A 20380-nucleotide genomic window follows, 5' to 3' on the forward strand; every position below is an offset into this window, starting at 1 on the left:
ATGGCTTTAGTGTCGAAGGCTGAAAAAGACGAAAAGAAAAACGAGCCAACCTAAGCATAGCTTTAGCTTTTTTTTATCGACGCGACTGACAATGACATTCTCCGGTTTCAACAAGCTATCCTTTACCATCAGCCATGTCTTTCTTATATATCCTCTGGTTGTCCTACGTCTCTGACCGTTCTTGGGGGTAATTTAGTTAGCTTTGTGTAGCGATCGCAAATGCTACTCAGTGACAGCCAACGAACACTTTTAATTTTTTCATTGATAACACATCTTAATCCTATAATTTATCTACACTTCCCCCTTACTAAAGTTGTTTTTTTATATATATATATATAACAGAAACGGTAACAGTGGCAGTCAGATACCATTGTAATTTTTTTCAGGTCATTCATTGTCAGACAGAAGCAGTACGGCACGACGTTAGGCTAAAAAAATAAAAATATAAAAATGGCTTACCTCTTTGTCCTCTGAAAGACCATGCCAACCCAACATAATGTTTACTGCATATGAAACGTGAATGGATTCGCCGAGCTGGTGTTAAAGTCCGGCTAAGTTGATTCGGTCTTCACATTTTTTCCTCCCGAGTTTTTGGTTTCCGAGAACGTATGAAGAAAACATTCTTCATGGTCGTAATGTTTAGAGTTGTTTCTACAAGTTCCAAAAAAGCAATGCGTGATCGGCATGTTCATTTTTGAAAGATTACCGGCGAAAAGCAGCACTAATTGCGTTGTGTCTATGCGAGGGCGGGTCTATACTGTCCCACTTCGGCTTTACTTCCGCTTTACGATGCGACGTCACGGTCTAAAAATAGCCTGCGTGCGGTACGCCATTGTTTGGGTGGTTTTAGTTAAAGCAGACACTGTTCTATCATCTGTGTGATTTTGATAAAGATCAGATCACATTTGATGGTGATTTTATGCAGAAATGTGAGAAATTCCAAAAGGTTCACATACTTTTTCATACCACTGTACTGTATATCAGTGAAAATTATGTGGTTTTTCTTATGACGTTTACCACATTTTTTGGCTGTGTGCATGATGAGGCTGTTCTTGTAGAGTTCCATAGTTCTATGGCAACTTCCTCCAGGCAAAACTAGAACAGTTTTTATTAAGGATTTAAAAGCATTCCCTTTAGGCGCCTTCATGTTCCAGTCCCTTTAGTTAATATTTATTTATCATTATAATGTGAATTTAAAATTTAAATAGGTTCTCCTACTGGAGAGCAGAGTTATGACTAAAATAGTGGTTATTCCTCCTCCCTCCCCTAATTTTTAAGGAGGTGCTCCAAATGTTATAAACAATCCATTGCATTGCAACGGTCCCATTAAAGTGTTGTAGTTAAACACACACACACATAACCAAACTATTATAAAAGAATCAGCCTGTGGTTTTGCAATGATTGATAATGAACAAAGAATTAAGAGCTCCTTTATTGATTTGTAACTAATAAGCCAACAGTCTTAAATTGTCCGACTTTTCTGTTTTTTTGTTGTTTAAAAGCTGTGCTAAAGACAATCAATAAAGGGTATTTGAAAACAATAATGTCGATACGACAGCTGAATACTGATGTAGAAAGAATGTTATGAATCCCTTGTTTTGCATTTCAAGTCTTGACACTTGTTTATTTTCCACAACTATCCATTTTTGCTTTCATGCTAACTCCATTCAATTTACAACAATCAGCAGTTTGGCAGATAGAAAAAAATATTCAAAAAAAGAGGAAAATGTTCCAATTTTACGTTCAAACAAAACATAAAACAAAGAGGGGTGTTGTATGGTTCCAACAACTACATTGCTAGCAAAATCCGCTTAGCTTGATGCTAACAATGCAAAAGCCTGTAGATGAACTAATAACACCTACAGTGAGGAAAATATGTATTTGAAAACCCTGCGATTTTGCAAGTTCTCCCATCTAGAAATGATGGGTGGGTTTGAAATTTTAATGTTAGGTGCTTGTCCACTGTGAGAGACAATCTAAAAAAAAAATCCCGAAATCACAGTGTGTGATTTTTTTTAACAGTTATTTGCAATGTTGTTAATAACGGCGTTAGAATATAACAGCGTTAATAATGGTGTTATTTTCTTCAGTAGTGAGTAATCTAATTAATTACTTTTCTCATCTTGGCTACGCCGTTACTTTTACTGAGGCGGAAAAGGCGTGCATTACTATGCGTTGCGATGTTGGTTGACTGACGCGATAAAAGTCTGAAAAAGACGGACTCACGGAGACGAGAGAGCAGAGCAGGAGTGGGGAGGAGGCAAGGGAGTGTGACGCCGTTGCAAACGCTATGCTACTATGCTAGGTGGCTCCAATAATACCTGACTGTAGCCGATAGCCTACAAACTACGCCCGCATGATGCTTCGGTAGATATCATATACAGATGTGGTCAAAAGTTTACATACACTTGTGAAGATCATAATGTCATGGCTCTCTTGAGTTTCCAGTTATTTCTACAACTCTGATTTTTCTCTGATAGAGTGATTGGAACAGATACTTCTTTGTCACAAAAGACATTCATGAAGTTTGGTTCTTTTATGACTTTATTATAGGTGAACAGAAAAAAGTGATCAAATCTGCTGGGTCAAAAATATACATACAGCAGCGCTAATATTTGGTAACATGTCCCTTGGCCATTTTCACTTCAATTAGGCGCTTTTGGTAGCCATCCACAAGCTTCTGGTTGAATCTTTGACCACTCCTCTTGACAGAACTGGTGCAGTTCAGTTAAATTTGATGGCTTTCTGACATGGACTTGTTTCTTCAGCATTGTCCACAAGTTCTCAAAGGGGTTTTGGGAAGGCCATTTGAAAACCTTAATTCTAGCCTGATTTAGCCATTCCATTACCACTTTTGATGTGTGTTTGGGGTCATTGTCCTGTTGGAACACCCAACTGCGCCCAAGACCCAATCTTCGGGCTGATGACGTTAGGTTATCCTGAAGAATTTGAAGGTAATCCTACTTCTTCATTATCCCATTTACTCTCTGTAAAGCACCAGTTCCATTGGCAGTAAAACAGCCCCACAGCATAATACTACCACCACCGTGCTTGACGGTAGGCATGGTGTACTTGGGGTTAAAGGCCTTACCTTTTCTCCTCCAAACATATTGCTGGGCATTGTGGCCAAACAGCTCGATTTTTGTCGAAAAACATCCTGATAAACTTTTGAATTCATTCTTCCATTAATGATTGCAAGTTGTCCAGGCCCTGAGGCAGCAAAACAGCCCCAAATCATGATGCTCCCTCCACCATGCTTCACGGTGGGGATGAGCTGTTGATGTTGATGAACTGTTCCATTTTTTCTCCACACATGACGTTGTGTGTTACTCTGAAACAATTCAAATTTGGTTTCATAGGTCCACAAACTTGCCAAAACTTCTGTGGAGTGTCCAAGTGCCTTTTTGCAAACATTAAACGAGCAACAATGTTTTTCAGACAGCAGTGGCTTCCTCCGTGGAGTCCTCCCATGAACACAATTCTCGGCCATAGTTTTACATATAGTTGATGTGTGCACAGATATATTGGACTGTGCCAGTAGTTTTTGTAAGTCTATAGCAGACACTATAGTTTTTTTTTTTTAATCTGTCTGACTATTCTGCGCTGAACTCTTGGCGTCATCTTTGGTGGAAGGCCACTCCTGGGGAGAGAAGAAACTCTGCCAAACTCCCATTTGTAGACTTCTCTGACTGTTGATTGATGAACATCCACTTTTAGAGATGGTTTTGTCTTTAGACAGCTCGTTTGATGATGCACTTCAGACAATGCTTCTCAGCAAGACAATTCTTACCAGGTGTGTGTTTTATAGTGGGCAGGGCAGCTTAAAACCACTCAACAGTGATTGGGCACAAACCTGACTTAAATTGTTTGGTAAAAATTGGTTTCAATTGCTCTTTAAGTATTCTTAGGCAGAGGGTTAACTTACTTATTTCCCCCCTTCTGTCATTGTTTGCATACTATCCTCATTGAAATATGAAAACCTACAAATATTATGTGGTTTCAGTTAAAGCAGACACTGTTTTTACATCTTTGTGATTTTGACAAAGATCAAATCACATTTAATGGTGATTTTATGCAGAAATGTGAGAAATTCCAATAGGTTCAGATACTTTTTCATACCACTCTAGCTGTACAACATGCACAACCCATCACTTCAATTAAACGTGCGATTATAAATCAAACCTTTTGGATTATTCTTCAATATGTGGAAGCAGTGAAATGGAAAGAATGCCCGCCCACCTGGTGATCTGAAGGTCCAAGCCTCATCATCATCGAAATGTGTATCCCCGGCAGTGAACCTCTCCCCAGGGAAAAAAGCGTGGGCCACTGTGCCTCCGGGCCCGTCAAAGGGATATCCATCATTGTGGTCGGCCTTAGTGAAGTCGATCTGAATGTCGGCGTCGCTCCCTGCCACCTCGTGAAAGTTAAGTGGTGCGATGTCACTCCAGACCTTCAAGGCGTAATACATGAGGGCACGAACGGTGTCTCTGCCCAGTAAAGCCGAGTCCTTTGGGAATGTCCTCACTCTGGCACAAGACAAAAGAGGGGAGGAGAAGGACAGTATTTGGGTGAAACAAAGACACACAATGGGTGAAGGTCACATTGTCAGATTCTTTAAAGCTAAATAATGAAAACGCTTCTCTTATATAGAAGTGGGAGTCTACCTACATCGCTATTTATTTATTTAATTTTCTTTTACTTCTTGGACTGATGAGGATATCAAAGTTTTAATAGTCACTTTTACCCCAGCCACATCAGACTTTTCAACCTTTTGTGTCTGAGCTTCTTTTCCCACATCTTAGATCACTTGTGAAGGTGAGTATGCCCTTTTTTCCCCATTTTGGGTGAAAGTCACACTTCTAAACCTGCCATATGGGATTAAGATCTCACAATTCTTTTAAGTCACTTCTTAAAACATACTTTAGTTTTTTTTTTTTTTTGTAATTATGGTGGGTGCATAATGCAGTGGTGTAGAACTGCAACGCATCTCAATAAGAGTTGTGCAAAATATTTTCGGTGATGTAGCTTCGTAAAATTATGATACTGCATTACTTTATTATGTGACTTATTATCTTGTTGTATATCAAGCATGATTACAAAGTCAGCCAAATATAAATGAATATCCAAAAACATTTCCATACTCCCCGTAGCACAAAAATGACAGACACTGACGTTGACAGATGATGAACTGCTGAAGGTAAAGTGCTGACATCTTTTTTTGAGGGGGGTGTTTTTAATCTAGCCAATGAGCTAAGTGCTGCCTCCAAGTTGGCTTGACATCTCAACACAACCGAAAATAGAATGAGCATTGGACATTTTACAACTGAAACTTCAAAACTGTTCTCATAAAGTACATGCTGTAAAACTAAGGTGCCCATACTTTTTTTGCCTCACGAACTACTTTTTAAACGACCAACCAAAATGATCTACCTGCAAATATTTATTACATACCACACTATGCGTGATGCACTATTATTGTATAATGTATATCACAGTGTATTTACTACAGATATAATGTGTTCCTTAAATACAACAAACTGTACTGTATTATGGCACTATGAATCCATAAAAATTGAGAACCATTTTTGTTCTGATGATTTAGACTGAATGCAATGAATTTTCACGCCTCCACCATTCTCTGTCTCAGCTCCCTCTTTTATGGGTGCTTGGTGTGATAGTGTTATGAAAAGTCTGAAAGTGCCCCAATGTAATAACTTGGAAGGGAATAAGTAATCCAGAAAAGTTGAATGCACTGTATGTGGTGCGATTTGTCCTGTATGTCAATTAAAGTCAGACATCATGGAAGTTGAGTGATAGGCTAAAGGGCCTCAGGTATTGGTTTCCGCTGCTAAATCAGTATGTAAACCCAAAGAAAAATCCACTAGCTGTTGCGTGTTTGGTTGGGATTGCGTGTGGCTGGTTGTTATTGGGCGCGCTCGGGTGGAGGGTCCTGGTGCTGGTATTGGCGGTGGAGCAGCATAGGGTCGGTTGCCAACGGGCTTACACTCACAAGGGATTCACACTGTTACTGGGTTCTAGACCACAGTGCTGATTTCTGTACACTCTACCCCTCCCAATTACTTAGCCTATGGTCTTCCCCACCGCCCCTCCTCTTCTTTCCCTGGTCAACAGGCCCCCCCACATGGTGTCAACCGGAAATACATCTAGCTGACGATAGCACCAACATATTATTAGTTAGTATTCGTTAACCCCATAACCCCTTCCTGTTTGCTGCTTTGTCATAATAAATGAGATATGTTGAATGATCACAATAGGAGTATGTCATACTCTCAGTGTGAAACATTAAAACTGTTCAGACCAACCGGACACTTAGACTTCCATTCTCCGTGTTAAACAGCTGAACAGGACAGGTTAAGGAGGGATGGATTCCTTACCTGCTTTTAAAATAATATTAATAATAATAATTAGGATGTGATTGACACTATCTTTAAGATCTACTTAATGCTCGCAATCGATGTATTGGGCATCTCTGCTGTAAACAACATTTTGACACAAAAACCAATCTAGGAAAATACCTGTCTGACTTTTTGTCTCCCATGTCGCGGAAAACTAATGAGGCAGAGTTTTCTGCTGCAGAATGTGGTTATACGTTCTGAAAAAACTTGCGACTGTACTAACAGTTATACAGTATTTATTGACATATTGATGAATCTTAATCAGTTATCTGATTACTTTCGTTCAGTAACGAATAATCTAACGCGTTCATTTTTCCAAACCAGTAATCTGATTAGTTTCCTTAGTGTCTGTGCGTTACCATTTCGTTATTGCCTCATAATATATGTAGAATAAAGAATATTGTAGTCGTGTACAAAGAGCATTTTGAATAGAAAATGCTAAAAAGGTTCCCACTGCGTGTTCGTTTCCATGGTAACCGCTGACAGTTACTTCCTGTTTTGGTGTTGAGTCAAATGCGTTAAGTGTTTGGGGACTGAGAAATGCGTGTGCCAGGCTGCCAGCGCGGGTGCACATTCGAGCAGAGTATTGAGATGTGCGAGGGAATGTTGATCTGTGAATGAATGTGAGTATTTTTACTTCATTCTGGAGGGTTCCAGCAATAGGTTTCGTAGTTTGCCGTTGCCACGACAGGTAGTCATCGCGTCAAGTTGGCAAGCATTTTTAAAATCATATTCGCACATTTATGCCGTGCGGTGACGTGTTCGTTTAGTATCTTTGGGACGTATTCTCAGTCTGATGAGTGTAAAGTGCTTAGTTGCCGCCATATTTCGTGGCCAAATTTACCTCGTGTGTGTATAATATAGTTCCGGGTTGTGTGCGCGCATCCGCGCCCACCTTTTTGTTTATTGCAATGTGCAATTCATTTGTGTGTTGTTGATTATTGTGCAGTCAATTTGCATTGTTTTACATTGGCACTGATATGCTGTTAAAGGGTATGAAAACGCAAAGGGGGTGTGAGACATCAATAGAACAGTTATGTGCCAAGATAACAAATATTGATAAAGTTAACAAAAAAATCAATCACATTAATGAGCAATTATTGAAAATAGATCGAAAATGACAAACATTTCCGAAAGTGTTCCGGAAACAGCCGAATGGGGCAGAGACATCATAACAAGGAAACAAAAGGTCGAGGCAGGTGCCATCGTTGTTCATCGACGAGAGAGTTGCGTTTGTGTTTTATCAAAAAATCGCTAAAATGGTTCAAACCTTTCATGCTATGTGGTTTACAAATAGCCATTCGTCGCAATGTAGTACCCATGAGTTCCCGAACGCGAGAAAAAGAGCTGGACTACGCAGACAATGAGTAAAGTTCGTCAGTGCTAAGAGGGCTAATTTTGCAGACCCAGCCTCCGCACGGTTTTGTGTGGTGCGCATTTTACACCTGAAAGCTATACGAACTATGGGCAAATGAAATCAGGTTTTGCTAAGAAATTGCTGCTGAAAGCAGATGCGGTGCCCGGTGAAAGAGGACGATGACTGGCTCTGATGAGACCACCTCACCACCCCAGGAAAAGCAAAGGAGGGAAATGGCCAGAGTGAGTACTCTTTTATAATAAAAAACATATCACGCATTGGATATAGGACTGGACACATGTATAAATTATTGCTCGTAAAATATATAGAACAAATCCTCTAATCCCATTCATATTTGTGTCGGTTGGCAGAGCGAAACCGATGATAGCATATTAAATGATAATTATTTTATACATTACTTTATTTTGCGGTCACGGTGTATCAGCTTCACAAAAAGAAATGCAAAACAAACCATTCGGTGATTCTGTTGCCGCCGGTGTTTCATCAGTGTGATTGCTCCCCTCAATGATCCTTTCATTAGGCTGCATTGGCTTTCGTTTGGGCTCAAATTGATAACCCAAAACACCAAAGAAAGGTTCACAACTCTCCTCGTCACCATTAGAAGAATGTTCGTTACGTCGGATTCGTCGCTGCAAATAGAAACAAAATTGTCCGCCATCATCGCCGCCATTCAGTACTAAGCACTGAGCCGGTTGTTTCCCTATAGTGACGTCACGCACACAATATGCTAGATTTCCGGCATCTCGGGGGCAGGTCCTTTTAGCTTGACAATCGACCTAATTTCTATCATTTTCTTGGTGTTGCGATGTGTGTAATTACACGAAGTGGCATGATATGAATTCAAAAGGCATGCGTTGATGGATAAATGATGGTGTCATACCCTTTAACCCTGTTTGCATCAGTTTGTAAATTTGACATATCCATTTTTGACATTGGGCTTAATCTTCAAATTAGTGGGGTTTAATTAGTCAGTGGAGTTGATTTTAAAAAATTACATGCAGTTTGTCAGTTATTTGTTAATTTCAGGGCTCCGGAGTGGCTAAGGTAGCGCGAGCCAACGGTGGTTGAAATCAACTATTGACTAATTTAACCCCCACTTAGTCGAAGATTAAGCCTCATGTAAAAAAATCTGATCTTCCCCTTTAAATTCAATTATCGGAAAGTCAATTACATGCGATGACATTTTTCTGTTGTCATTCTTATGTTGAGGCGGCAAAAGGAGAAAAAGTAACTGATAAATTACTTCTAAAGAAAACAGTAAAGTAACGATTACTTTTTTGAGGCGTAATCAGTAATCAGTAATTAAATGACCTTTTTTAAGTTATCTGTGACAACACCGATCGTTATACACCAAGTATCTTTTGCAGTAACATACATTGTACGTCAGTAAATGCGTGAAATTGCATATTGCAGTAAAGTTTGAATGCCGATTAAAAGAGATATGAATATAGATAGCAGTGTAAACAGTGTGCAGTGTTGATGTTATGACAATATTTTGACACACACACAAAAAAACTAGGAAAATACCTGTCTGACTTTTTGTCTATAATGTCATGGAAAATGACGGGGCAGAGTTTTCTGCTCCAGAACGTGGATTACGTTCTGAAAAAATCTGCGACTGTTCGAAGTGATACAGTATATATTGACTAATTGATGAATCGTAATACACCTAGCATATTGTACAGTAACATACATTGTACGTCAGAAAATGCACGAAATTGCATAATGGAGTCATGTCTGAATGCCGATTTAAAGAGACATGAATATAGAGAACAGTGTAAACAGTGTGTAGCGTTGATGATATGATGCATAATCTTGACTGCACATGTGAAATATGTATACATGTATACAAGTGAATAAGAAAGGCATAAAAGATGATCTAAACCTTTGTTTCTGGCAGCGCAGCTGAATTAATGTACAAATGTAGGTTATTGTTCGTACACAGTAGATAAACAATAATGGGGAATTTGGTCTATACAGTGGGCCTAAGGGAATGCTAAAATTTAACTGCATCCTATCAACTGTTCTATTTACAAACACATCATTACATCAGAGTGATACTGTAATATTACCTCACATAAGTAGAGGAGTACATTGGAAACTTGGTCGAGCTGTGTTTTGATTCCAAAAGTAATGTTCACAATTGTCAGGTAGAGACAATAACCTGCCAGTGAATATTCCAGGTCATTGTGTTCTCAGGGATATGAATCCATGGCAACTGTAATTTTCTGGTTGTCTTAGTAGGCATTATGCCTCACATTTGAGGAGGCTCCATTGGTATATGAAATTCAGAGGCTAATCCTGCATCTCAGGGAGAAATAGCACCCTTATGAGGACCAAAAAACATCCATATTCTGGTCAGAGAAGAAGATGGTTTGAAATCAGAATGTTGGAGTGGGGCAAAAACTCCAACATGACCTCACAGTAGCAAATAGTGTAGTAGTAATAATAATAGTAGTAGTAATGATCTTCAGGCACTTTTGATCAAAACACCAGAGAAGAAGACGAAAGACATGATTGACACTGAAGGAATTCGCCCCACCGGCCAAGCTGCACGGAAATGGCGACAGCTGAACAAAGTCCCGCTCTGCTGATGTCGCTTCCGCGCGAGTCCATCAGTGGGGCTGAAATTCCGCGGGTTCCCTTTCTGTGTTAACCCTTTGTACTGACTCCATGTTCCAAAAGTTTAAAGAAGGCTCACCGAAAACAGGTTGACAATTTATTTGTCGACAATGGTCAAAAAACAAGCACGAGGAACAATGCTGGCTCCAAAACAAGGCTACATAGAAAAGTTTCCGAGCAGCGAATCGTTTGTTATCTCAGTGTCCAGTGTTTTTGAAGCTGCGGTGGAGTGGGCCGGGCTGAAGGTGTGGCTGAGTGTTGTTTTGGGATCGTACCTCTATGGCCGATTTTGGGCGGTTAGGTTCGTGCGTCCTCCTTCGTGGCTGGGAAGTGGTTGCCACAGCGACCGACGCTGGTCTTGACGTCCCAAGCGCCCGCTATCAACTTTGTTATCCTGGCTGGTCGAGACGCTACTTGTTTTAGGATAGAGCGCCCTGCTCTTTGTCTTTGGAGTGGCCAGGAGAATTGATTGCGATAGTTGGTGCGTCAATCTTGCTCGTGACGTACATGTTGGGCTTCTGTGATAAGATGGCGTTGTGTATCTATTCTGCTTCTTTTCATTAAACTATGGTGTGCTATTTATTTAGGTGTTTAGAGTAGTACAAACAATCCTACAATACATATGAGAAATGATACTATTCCCTGATTGATTGTATTACGTGTGTTAGAGTAATGCAAACAGTTAGACGTTGCCAACGAGAAACGGTACCATTTTTTTAATATCCCCCTCATGAGCCCCGATAAGGTGATTCACTTTACTGTGTCCAAGGGCATGGAGTGAAGTCTGCCTCTAGTTAGATGAATGTGTTAGACTAATGCAAACAATTATATGGTGTGTGCGAGAACGGTACCTATTCCCTTCAACACAAAGTATCTTAACTATAAAGTTTAATTTGAATAAAAATTCCATTTATAGTCTTGAGAAACACTGAGACATTCACATCTTGCAAGCAGTTTTAAAACGGCAAGCTCCCCCTTTAATCAATCTCACAGTTGATGGTTGGGCGGGCTATTAGGAAACTATTGGGAACAATCCCCCACATAAGCCGAAGAGGAAGCGAAACACTCTTTTGATGCTCGCTCAACTGAGGTCTCGCGTTACGTCATGTTTGACAGCAATTTGCCCTGATTTGACTTCAGTGGTTTGCTGTGCGATTTTTCTTTATCAACATCAAATTAAATGTTTTAAATAAGATCCTTCATTTTTTTTAATCTACTGCTATCCACTTGGCAATGTTTTTCTCACTAATGCGATTGAGTTGATTAGCTCAGCTAATTCATATGCTCAATTAGCAAATGTGTCAACATGTGGAAAAATACGTGGGAGGCTTGAAAATGAGCAGCAACTCATTGGTAGGCATTCGTGAAGTCATCTCGAAATACAGTATGATCAGATTCTCTGTTGAAAAATTTCTTGCGCTGATTTCCATACACAGATGTGCCCACATGGTGCATTTATTCATCCCATGAGCAGAGTCGCCCCTGACTGCTGCTCCACACTTTTCCAAGGTCATCGCAAATTGCTTATCCACGGCAGACAATTCACCTGCTTATTAAAGCTAATTCCTAAGAACGAGAGCGGGTGATTGTGTTCGGCGTGTAAATAAAAAGATATGTGTATCCAAATTGCTCGTGAGAGCGCGGCGGGTTATGGTGGTTAAGTTGGCCAAGGTCAGAGCCCTGCTGTCCTGCATTTGGAATGATGTGCAGAGTCCCAGGGAAATGCTCGTGTTTACTTTCGGTGACTGTAGGAGCATAACAAATGAGCCAGGTGTTATTTCCCTACGGTCTCTAGCAGAAATTGGATTTACTTGATAGACCGGACGCAGGCATCGCATCAGTTTGTAAATTTGACATTTTTAATTATAGATCACATTGTATTTGTAATTTTGTAAGTTTGCTTCAGATTTTGTTCCCCCTACCCCCCAACAAGCTTGTCCTAATTAAGTCTGGGCCACAGTTTTTTATTTAATTTTCTCAGTTCTCACCCTAAAAAAACGACAAAGACAATGTACACAGAACAAAACACAATGAATTTCATCTCCACTTCTGAAAATAGAATAAAATACGTAGCCTTTCTTGTAGACATGTGCCGATTACCGGTTTCAAGGTATACCGTGTTATGAAAATGTCATGGTTTCAAAACCGCAAAATTTACAGTCGTACAGTCCCTAAGGTAAAAGCTATTTTTATGTCTCAAAAATGCATGGAGAAATCCTTTGCTTACAGCTGCAAGGCTCAAACCTCCCCCACCAGTCGTTGCTCAGTGTCAGTGAGTCAGCTGTGCTACACAGCGGCTGGAGGAGGTGAAACTCCTGAAATTTTTTTTGTCCATCGAAGAAAACTAAATCCCTGATTAGCGGTGTGCCATCTTAGGCACCCCACGATTCGATTTGATTATTGAACGATGATCACAGTATTGATGGTGATCACGATTATCGTTGCATCATACATTACTAATTAATAAAGTAGCCCAACAAATTTAAGGCCATTATTTATTTAAAATATCCTAATGATTCAACAAGAATAATAGAAACATGCACGTACAACAAAAAGCTGCCGTTAAACAGTTTTTTTTTTTTTTTTTTTTACAAGAAAGTGCATAAACATTAACCATTTTAAGGCAGTACTTATTTCTCAACATGCCTATACAACACACAGCTGACCTTGAAATGCTCTTTATCAAAAGAAAGGGCAAAACATTAGCTGTTTCAAAGGCAGTACATATTTCTCTTAACAATACAATGAAATTTACACTGGTGGAATGAATTCCATATTTTCTGGAAACAAAGTGTCTTTAGAAATAAGACCATAACCAGTATACTTTGTTTTCACAGATTTCTGTACTATTTCGCATGTTTGTATTGTTACCGCTGTACTTGATCCTGGTTTTAAACGTTCTGCATCTGGAATAACTTTTGTACACCACCAAACATCGCACAAGTTGACATGGAAATACATGTTGGCGAAATTGCTAATTAGCATAGCGCTCGGTGCTAACTAGTAACATCTCAAAAAACAACAACAATAAAGGCTAAACAGTACAAGAGGGTTCATGTACTCACTAGAGATGGGCGATACCAGTGTTTTTGGATTCGATCCGATACCAAGTAATACCAAGGCCAAATATTGCGATCCCGATCCGATATCGATACCGGAAGTTCATATAATTATAACAACCCTGCAGTGTTCTCAGCCATTCTGATGATATCTAATGTACAACTACATCAAGCACTCAAAAACTATTAAGTCTCTTTGTGTATAACTAGCAAAGCAGTTTCCCTCAAACTCACAAACCAATCCATCAACAACAAACTCTGATTAGTCAGTCTCACTCTTTAACCATGACCCTTAAATTCATATGCACAGAACATTTTCCTGCTACACGTTGTATTTGATCAAATTTTAATCCACTTAAATTAAATATTTTTGATCTAATTAGAGAACGAATTAATAGTGGCATGTTACCGCCCTCAAATGGTGGATCACTAAAAACAAATCCAATAATCAATAGTCACTTGTCGTTTTTTTATTTTATTTTACTAACACAAATTTCAAACAGATTTTGAAATTAAAAAAAAAAAAAAAAAAAATCTTGAAATAATTGAAACAGACCTTTAACAAAATAAAAATAAGTAGCAACAAAACATAAGAAATCACGCATTTAATTGTTTGTAACATAAAAAAATATGGAAAAACATTTCATGAAAAAATACAAATATGAAACATAAATTCACAAGAAATGATGATAAATGAATAAGATATAATAATAAGGTTAAGTAAGAAATTAGGCGTGAGAGGGGCGGAGGAAAAGCATGCTGTTCGACACAGGATAGGGACGTGAATGGGGGCGGGAGCACATGCCGGTGCACTGCTTATGTGTGTGCACTGCTTACGTGCGTGTAGAATGCGAAAGGGAAAAGTAGCACAAAAAGTGTGCACAAAAGTATACCCAAAAATTGACAAAGAAAATATAATGTATTAATTCCAGATATCGATACTTTTGCTTGGGGATTGATACCTAAAATTTAACGCGCTGGATCGAAATATCGATATTTTGGAATCGATCCGCCCATCCCTAGTACTCACATATTATAGACGCACACGGGACTTAGCAACACACTCGGGACATTTTCCAATTAACACAACTTGAACCTACTGCTGGACAACTGAAAGGCAAGGAGCAACAAACAATCTCTCTTCCCCTCTCGCTCTAAAAGATAACTTGCGCAAAAATGCGCGACCGCCGGGTTCCTGCCTGTCTCACACACACACTTATTTTCAAGTCTTTTGAAAAGGAGTAAATCTCTCGCTCAGTAACCAGCTGCATCTATCATAACGTTGTGCGTGCATGCGTCCGTTAAAGGTGTCCGGGCGGCAGACGTGTCTTGAATTTCGTTCCGCTACTAGCGGCTGTCATAAAGTGATTAGGGAAAAATCATCGTTTTTGAACATTTATGAATCGTAATCGAATCATCACGTGTCGAATCGCGATGCATCTAATAATCGATTTTTTTGGCACACCATTATCCCTGGTATGGGAATGCTTAGGCTACAGAAAAGTTACAGACGGCCACGGCTTAGAGGAGGAGGGCTACCAACAAGTAAGACATGTTTGCGGAGGGTATTACTTGGCATTTATACAAAATTAAAGGTTAATAAACACTACCGGTTCCGATTGGTCCGATTCCATGGAATCATTTGGCAATTTATCTCACGATTCTCTTATCGGTTCCAACCATCGCAATTTACGTGTTAAAATTTTTGCATGTTACACACTTTTGAATCGGCAAGCACTGCAACATATTAACCATTTGGAAGAGTTCTAATCTAGGGTAACCTGGAGAGAATCGTTGCCGAGTGAGTTTGCATTGACTTTTACAGGGCATGTCATTATTCATGAGACTACTTAAAGAAAAGGTGATTTTTCCAAAAATGTCTATTAATGGGTCTATTGTATTCCTCGTCGAATACTCTATAAGAAAAAACATAACATATATGCATCTAAAATAATCCTAAACAATTTTATTACCAATTTTAATACTCCTGTTAGAAAGATTCCATGGGTATGCGTTCGTTCCCATAACAACCAGTCAGTTCCTGTTATTGTCCAACATCATGTGCGCTGCATATTCTGGGACCGAGAATAGACCCTACTCAAGTGACGTCACAGCCACGCCCCCGCGCCATGTTGTCCATCTACTCGTCATGTTAATGCATTAGCGCTTCGTAAATTCCTCCTATTATGGCCTGTTTTTCTGCTCGTTAACATTAATAATCAAAATGGTGAAGTCGTGTGTGGCGGTCGGTTGCAAAAACAGAGAAGATAGACGGAGAGACTTGAAGTTTTACCGTATTCCAAGAGACACAGAGAGGAGAGCGAGATGGATTGCTGCAATTTGACGAGAAAACTGGGCTCCAAACGACTCCTACAGATTATGTAGTAGTCATTTTATATCTGGTAAGATGCATTTAATACATATTTAGAGGGTTTTGGGCTGACAACCACAATTAAGATCATTGCTAGGCTAATCGCCGACAACATACACGTATGTATGTAGTGAGAGTGCTATCGCTAAACCATATAAACATTAAAAGCCCTAGCTCCATTGACAAATGACATGAAATACATTAGACTTGACAGTGGATGTTAGCAAGAACAAAAGATTTTGAATTGAACATTTCGTAACTCACCTTTCCAAGCACAAGATAGATTCCTGCCGAATTTTCGTGGACGAGGACCTGTTTCACCCAACCAGCAATGAAGTATTTATAAGCCTCCAAGCTCTTAAAGTTTTTCAAACTTTCGTGAGAATAGGCTGATTTTGTGTGGACAAGATAGTTGTAAATATCAGGGGTGTCAGGCAAAGACGGCGAAGACAGCGGGTCGAAAAACATCGATTTAGGCATCAAATATGGATCTGGCGAATGGATAAACTGAAGCTTTTCCACATAACGCCTTTAATGCAATGCATCCAATGAGTTTACAGCGTCAGATAACACCGGGGCTTCCATGAATTGCTCTATAACTTGCACGAATAATTGAAAACAATGAGAATAGGTCTAAAAAATACGGACAATATGGCGGCCGGATACAGCGACACGTCATTTTGTGACGTAGGTGAGTAGGGTCTACAGGCGAGCAGGGGACGGCCACCTGTTAGGAGATTAATCTGTGCGTCCATGAACGAATGCAAGTATTTCCTCTTCATACCATAAAGTTCTTGTGATAAGTTAGAGCCGTTATCAGCGCGACTGTTTCGTGTTTTTACTGTTACGTCGGCTGGTTGCTCCCGCTCCTTCTCGCTGCGTCGAGGAGAGAGTTGTTCATATTATATTTGCGTTGCACATTTGTGTTAAGATGGAATGTGTTAGTTTAGCATCTTAAAAAGATTTTGTACATCTATGAGTGTAAAGTGCTTAGTTTTCGTCACTTTTATGATCAAGATGACCGCACGTGCACGCTGCGTGCACGCTTCCTAGTTGTGCGCGCGCTCGCGCCCCCCCACACCTTTGTGTCACTATAATATTACGAGTATGTGTTATTGACTGCTTTACTGTCAATTTGCATTGTTTATTGCATCAGCACTAATATATGATGTAATTTTCTTTCCTTTCAGAACCACCCATATACCCAGACATTTCAGTCTTCTTCCACACACATACAAATACATCAACATCTTTCCACGCATGCTCTCATCTGCTCATTGAGTGATTGTCATATCAAGTGCCATTGCCTGTATATAGTTGTGCCTGTTGCCAAGTTAGATTAAAAGTGCAAAGACAAACTCCACTTTCCGCTTCTTGTGTTCTAACCGACACTCCGAGGCGAATGAACCATAAACATATTGAACCCAGAACCTCATACAGTCCATTAGTCCAAATTAGAATTGATAAGGGAATCGATAAAGAATCGAATCGTTAAGCAATATCGATAATGGAATCGGAATCGTATAAATCTTATCAATTCCCATCCCTAATAAACACTGTCATGAACGTTTCTCACCAGATACTAGAGTTAACTCCAGGGTGTTTAGTGTGTCTAGCGGTGGAAAAATGTGTTTTTCTCCCCTCTGGCAACTGTCTGTGTTGAGAAAGAGAAAGTTTGTGTATAATGTAAACATGATACGAGTCAGACACACATGCTTTTTATTGGAAATAATTCAATTATTTTTGTTCTGATGGTAATAATGTCGAGCAGTGACTGTGGTTTTAGGCTCACCTAAGCCTAACCACATGCCTATTTGATTAGTCTAATTGCTGTATTCCAGTGTTGTATTTTTTTCCTATGAGTACAGTCAACAACTGTTGTACATGAGTCATGACCAAAATCATCAAAATGTTACTAGATGTAAACCATGCACAGGTAGTGCACATACAATTTGAACAATTGGCATTCATACCTTTGCAGTAGGTCTGAATGCTCCCTTTTTGGGATGTGGAAGGATGTTGACGTGTCAAAAGAAAACCCATACAAGTAAAAGAGAAACCTTGTTGACCTTAGTCCACCCCTGAAAAAAAGAAACCTTGTTGACCTTAGTCCACCCCTGAATTAACACATCACAACTAAAACACACAATTACTTGGAGTCCTAACATCAATATGAAACTTTTGACTCCATTTTAAAATACCCCACAGAAACAAATTTTAAAGCCAATGAATACACTGCCAGATTCCGGTGCCTGATCAAGCTTTTGGCTCCGCAATCACAACATAAATGTTTACCTTCTTGAATTTTCACAACCATGACAAACAAGCAGCTGGAGAGTAACAAGCTTGTGAGCCAGGAAAGTTAGAGGGTGAACCCAAAGTGCACTTGTACGAGTTTTGCAATGCTGTTTAAAGCTCAGTGGCTGCTAAGGTGGAACACAGCTGACTGAGAGTGCATCATTGAATCGCAGGTAAATACCTGAGAACACAGTGTGCTGTCTGACTTGTCCAAGTCAATCAAAGATAATACAAGCACAAAGTAATGCTTACACCAACAAACGCACACACGCTATTGAACAGGCAGTCCAGGACAGACCGTGCATCTTTTGCTTTGACAGGAAGAAATGAGACGTGCATTGTTGCAAAATGATGAGAAGGAGACCGGGCAGAGTCGGTAAACAATGAAAGGCTTAATGTCACAACATTTATCCTGGTTCCAAACAGGCCTACTTCAAAAATGTATCATCTTTACCAATTTCAAAATTTTGTCATAACAGTGGTATTATTGTAGGAGGCAAAGTAAAGACAACACCCTGCTGTATACATGGTTGCGCTAGATATAATGACATTTTCTCCTTTCTGTCATGTGTTTGCTAATGATTCCTGCAAACGTTCAACATCAAAAATCATATTTCTTTTGCCAATATATCTGACAATAAAAACCAAAACAATTTCATCAAAAAGAACAGCTAACATGTGATTCACTTAATGTTGGGTTTTACACCTCATTTTGCTGATTTGTGTTCGCTCCACCATGCCTAATCACGTCCCCCTTGGCTTCCCTTCCTCTTTCTCCTTGGTTTTTAGCAGACTTGTCGCGATAACAAATTTTAGTAGGTGATATATTGTCTAATAAATCATTGCCGATATGCGATATTATTGCCATTTTTTTTTTAAAACCAATCCAACCACAAATATACCGTATTTTTCGGACTATAAGTCGCAGTTTTTTTCCCATAGTTTGGCTGGGGGTGGGACTTATACTCAGGAGCGACTTATGTGGGAAATTATTAACACATTATTATATCATTTCACTTGTAATTTTTGTGTTTTGGAGTGACACTGATGGTTTGGTAAACCGTATATTGAAATGCATGCTTTTAGTTTGTGGTGCTTTCACGCCCAAGTGGGGGCGCACTCGCACTTGTTTACGCGAAGAAGAGCGCTCACATGCCAGAAGAAGGCGTCTGAACGAGTGGGCGAGAGAGAGAAAGGCAGAGAGAGAGAGAGAAAGAGAGAGAGGGAGGAACACGGCTGCGAACCTACGTTCCTTGTTTTTGCTCGTAAAATATCTCTACAGAGGCAGCGCCTGTGTGTATCTTTTCTGTTGTTGTGTTTTTTCCACCCGCGATCGGACACTTAGAGCCAGTTGTGTGGTTGTTTGAACGATGTGCTAATGCTAGCGAACGTATGCTAACCGTTTGTGTCATTGCTGTAATAGCAGCTAATCATCATTTATTTACATTGATGCGAACCTGTTTGGTATCGAGGACGAAATGGATTTGTATTATTTCTAGGGCTGTCAAAATTATCGCGTTAATTAATTTTTAAAAATTAATCACGTTAAAATATTTGACGCAATTAACGCATGCACTGAATGAGCCGCTCTCGCATTGCCTCAAACAGATTTCAATGAGGCCGTTTATGGACATTAAGAGTGAAGAGAATGCCATCGGCCGCTTGGGGGCAGCGCAGTGCCGTTCCATACTAATGTTATTCCTTCTAATAGTGGGAGAATTAGTAGTTGTGAGACGTTTATGCTGTTGCTTTGTGCTCCACACATATTTCGGTAAGTTTGCTTTCTTATAATGGCAATTATGTGTCTCTTGTTGTATTTTGGGTAAGATATGCTCAGAGATATATCTGTTATAAAGGCGAGTGAACACAGGCGTTCTTTGGGTTGCGCCGTTTATTGGCATAAGCTTCTGCAACTCCTTCACAACAAACAGAAGTATCATTTAGTGAAAGCACAACAAAAATAATATTGCTATCTCTCAAAAAAATAATGTTCACAAAAAGAAAAGCACTTCAGTCTGTAGTAATGCGGCCCTATTCTCACACAGCTAAACAACAATGCAAAGTGAACTGGCATTACTCAGAGTTTGGTCACTCAATTCTTATTATTGTTATTTTTATTCTTCTTATTATTATATTAACTCTACTTTTGATTGAAAAGTACAAATTTTATTAAAACGAAAATATGAAGAGGGGTTTTAATATAAAATTACTATAACTTGTAACTATAACATTTATC

The 20380-nt window shown here is 39.5% G+C and overlaps 1 protein-coding gene across 3 annotated transcripts in view; it reads right to left on the reverse strand.

Annotated features, from left to right (window-relative positions):
- The window catches only part of mmp17a (matrix metallopeptidase 17a), a 265578-nt gene that overhangs the window by 70470 nt on the left and 174728 nt on the right, over window positions 1–20380 (reverse strand). For all 3 annotated transcript variants that reach the window (XM_057818400.1, XM_057818399.1, XM_057818401.1), the window contains one exon: window positions 4240–4526. In XM_057818400.1, the coding sequence (XP_057674383.1) occupies window positions 4240–4526 (287 nt within the window). The remainder of the gene's footprint in view (window positions 1–4239; window positions 4527–20380) is intronic.

Source organism: Corythoichthys intestinalis, chromosome 17, assembly GCF_030265065.1.
Source record: "Corythoichthys intestinalis isolate RoL2023-P3 chromosome 17, ASM3026506v1, whole genome shotgun sequence".
NCBI classification, from domain to species: Eukaryota; Metazoa; Chordata; class Actinopteri; order Syngnathiformes; family Syngnathidae; genus Corythoichthys; species Corythoichthys intestinalis.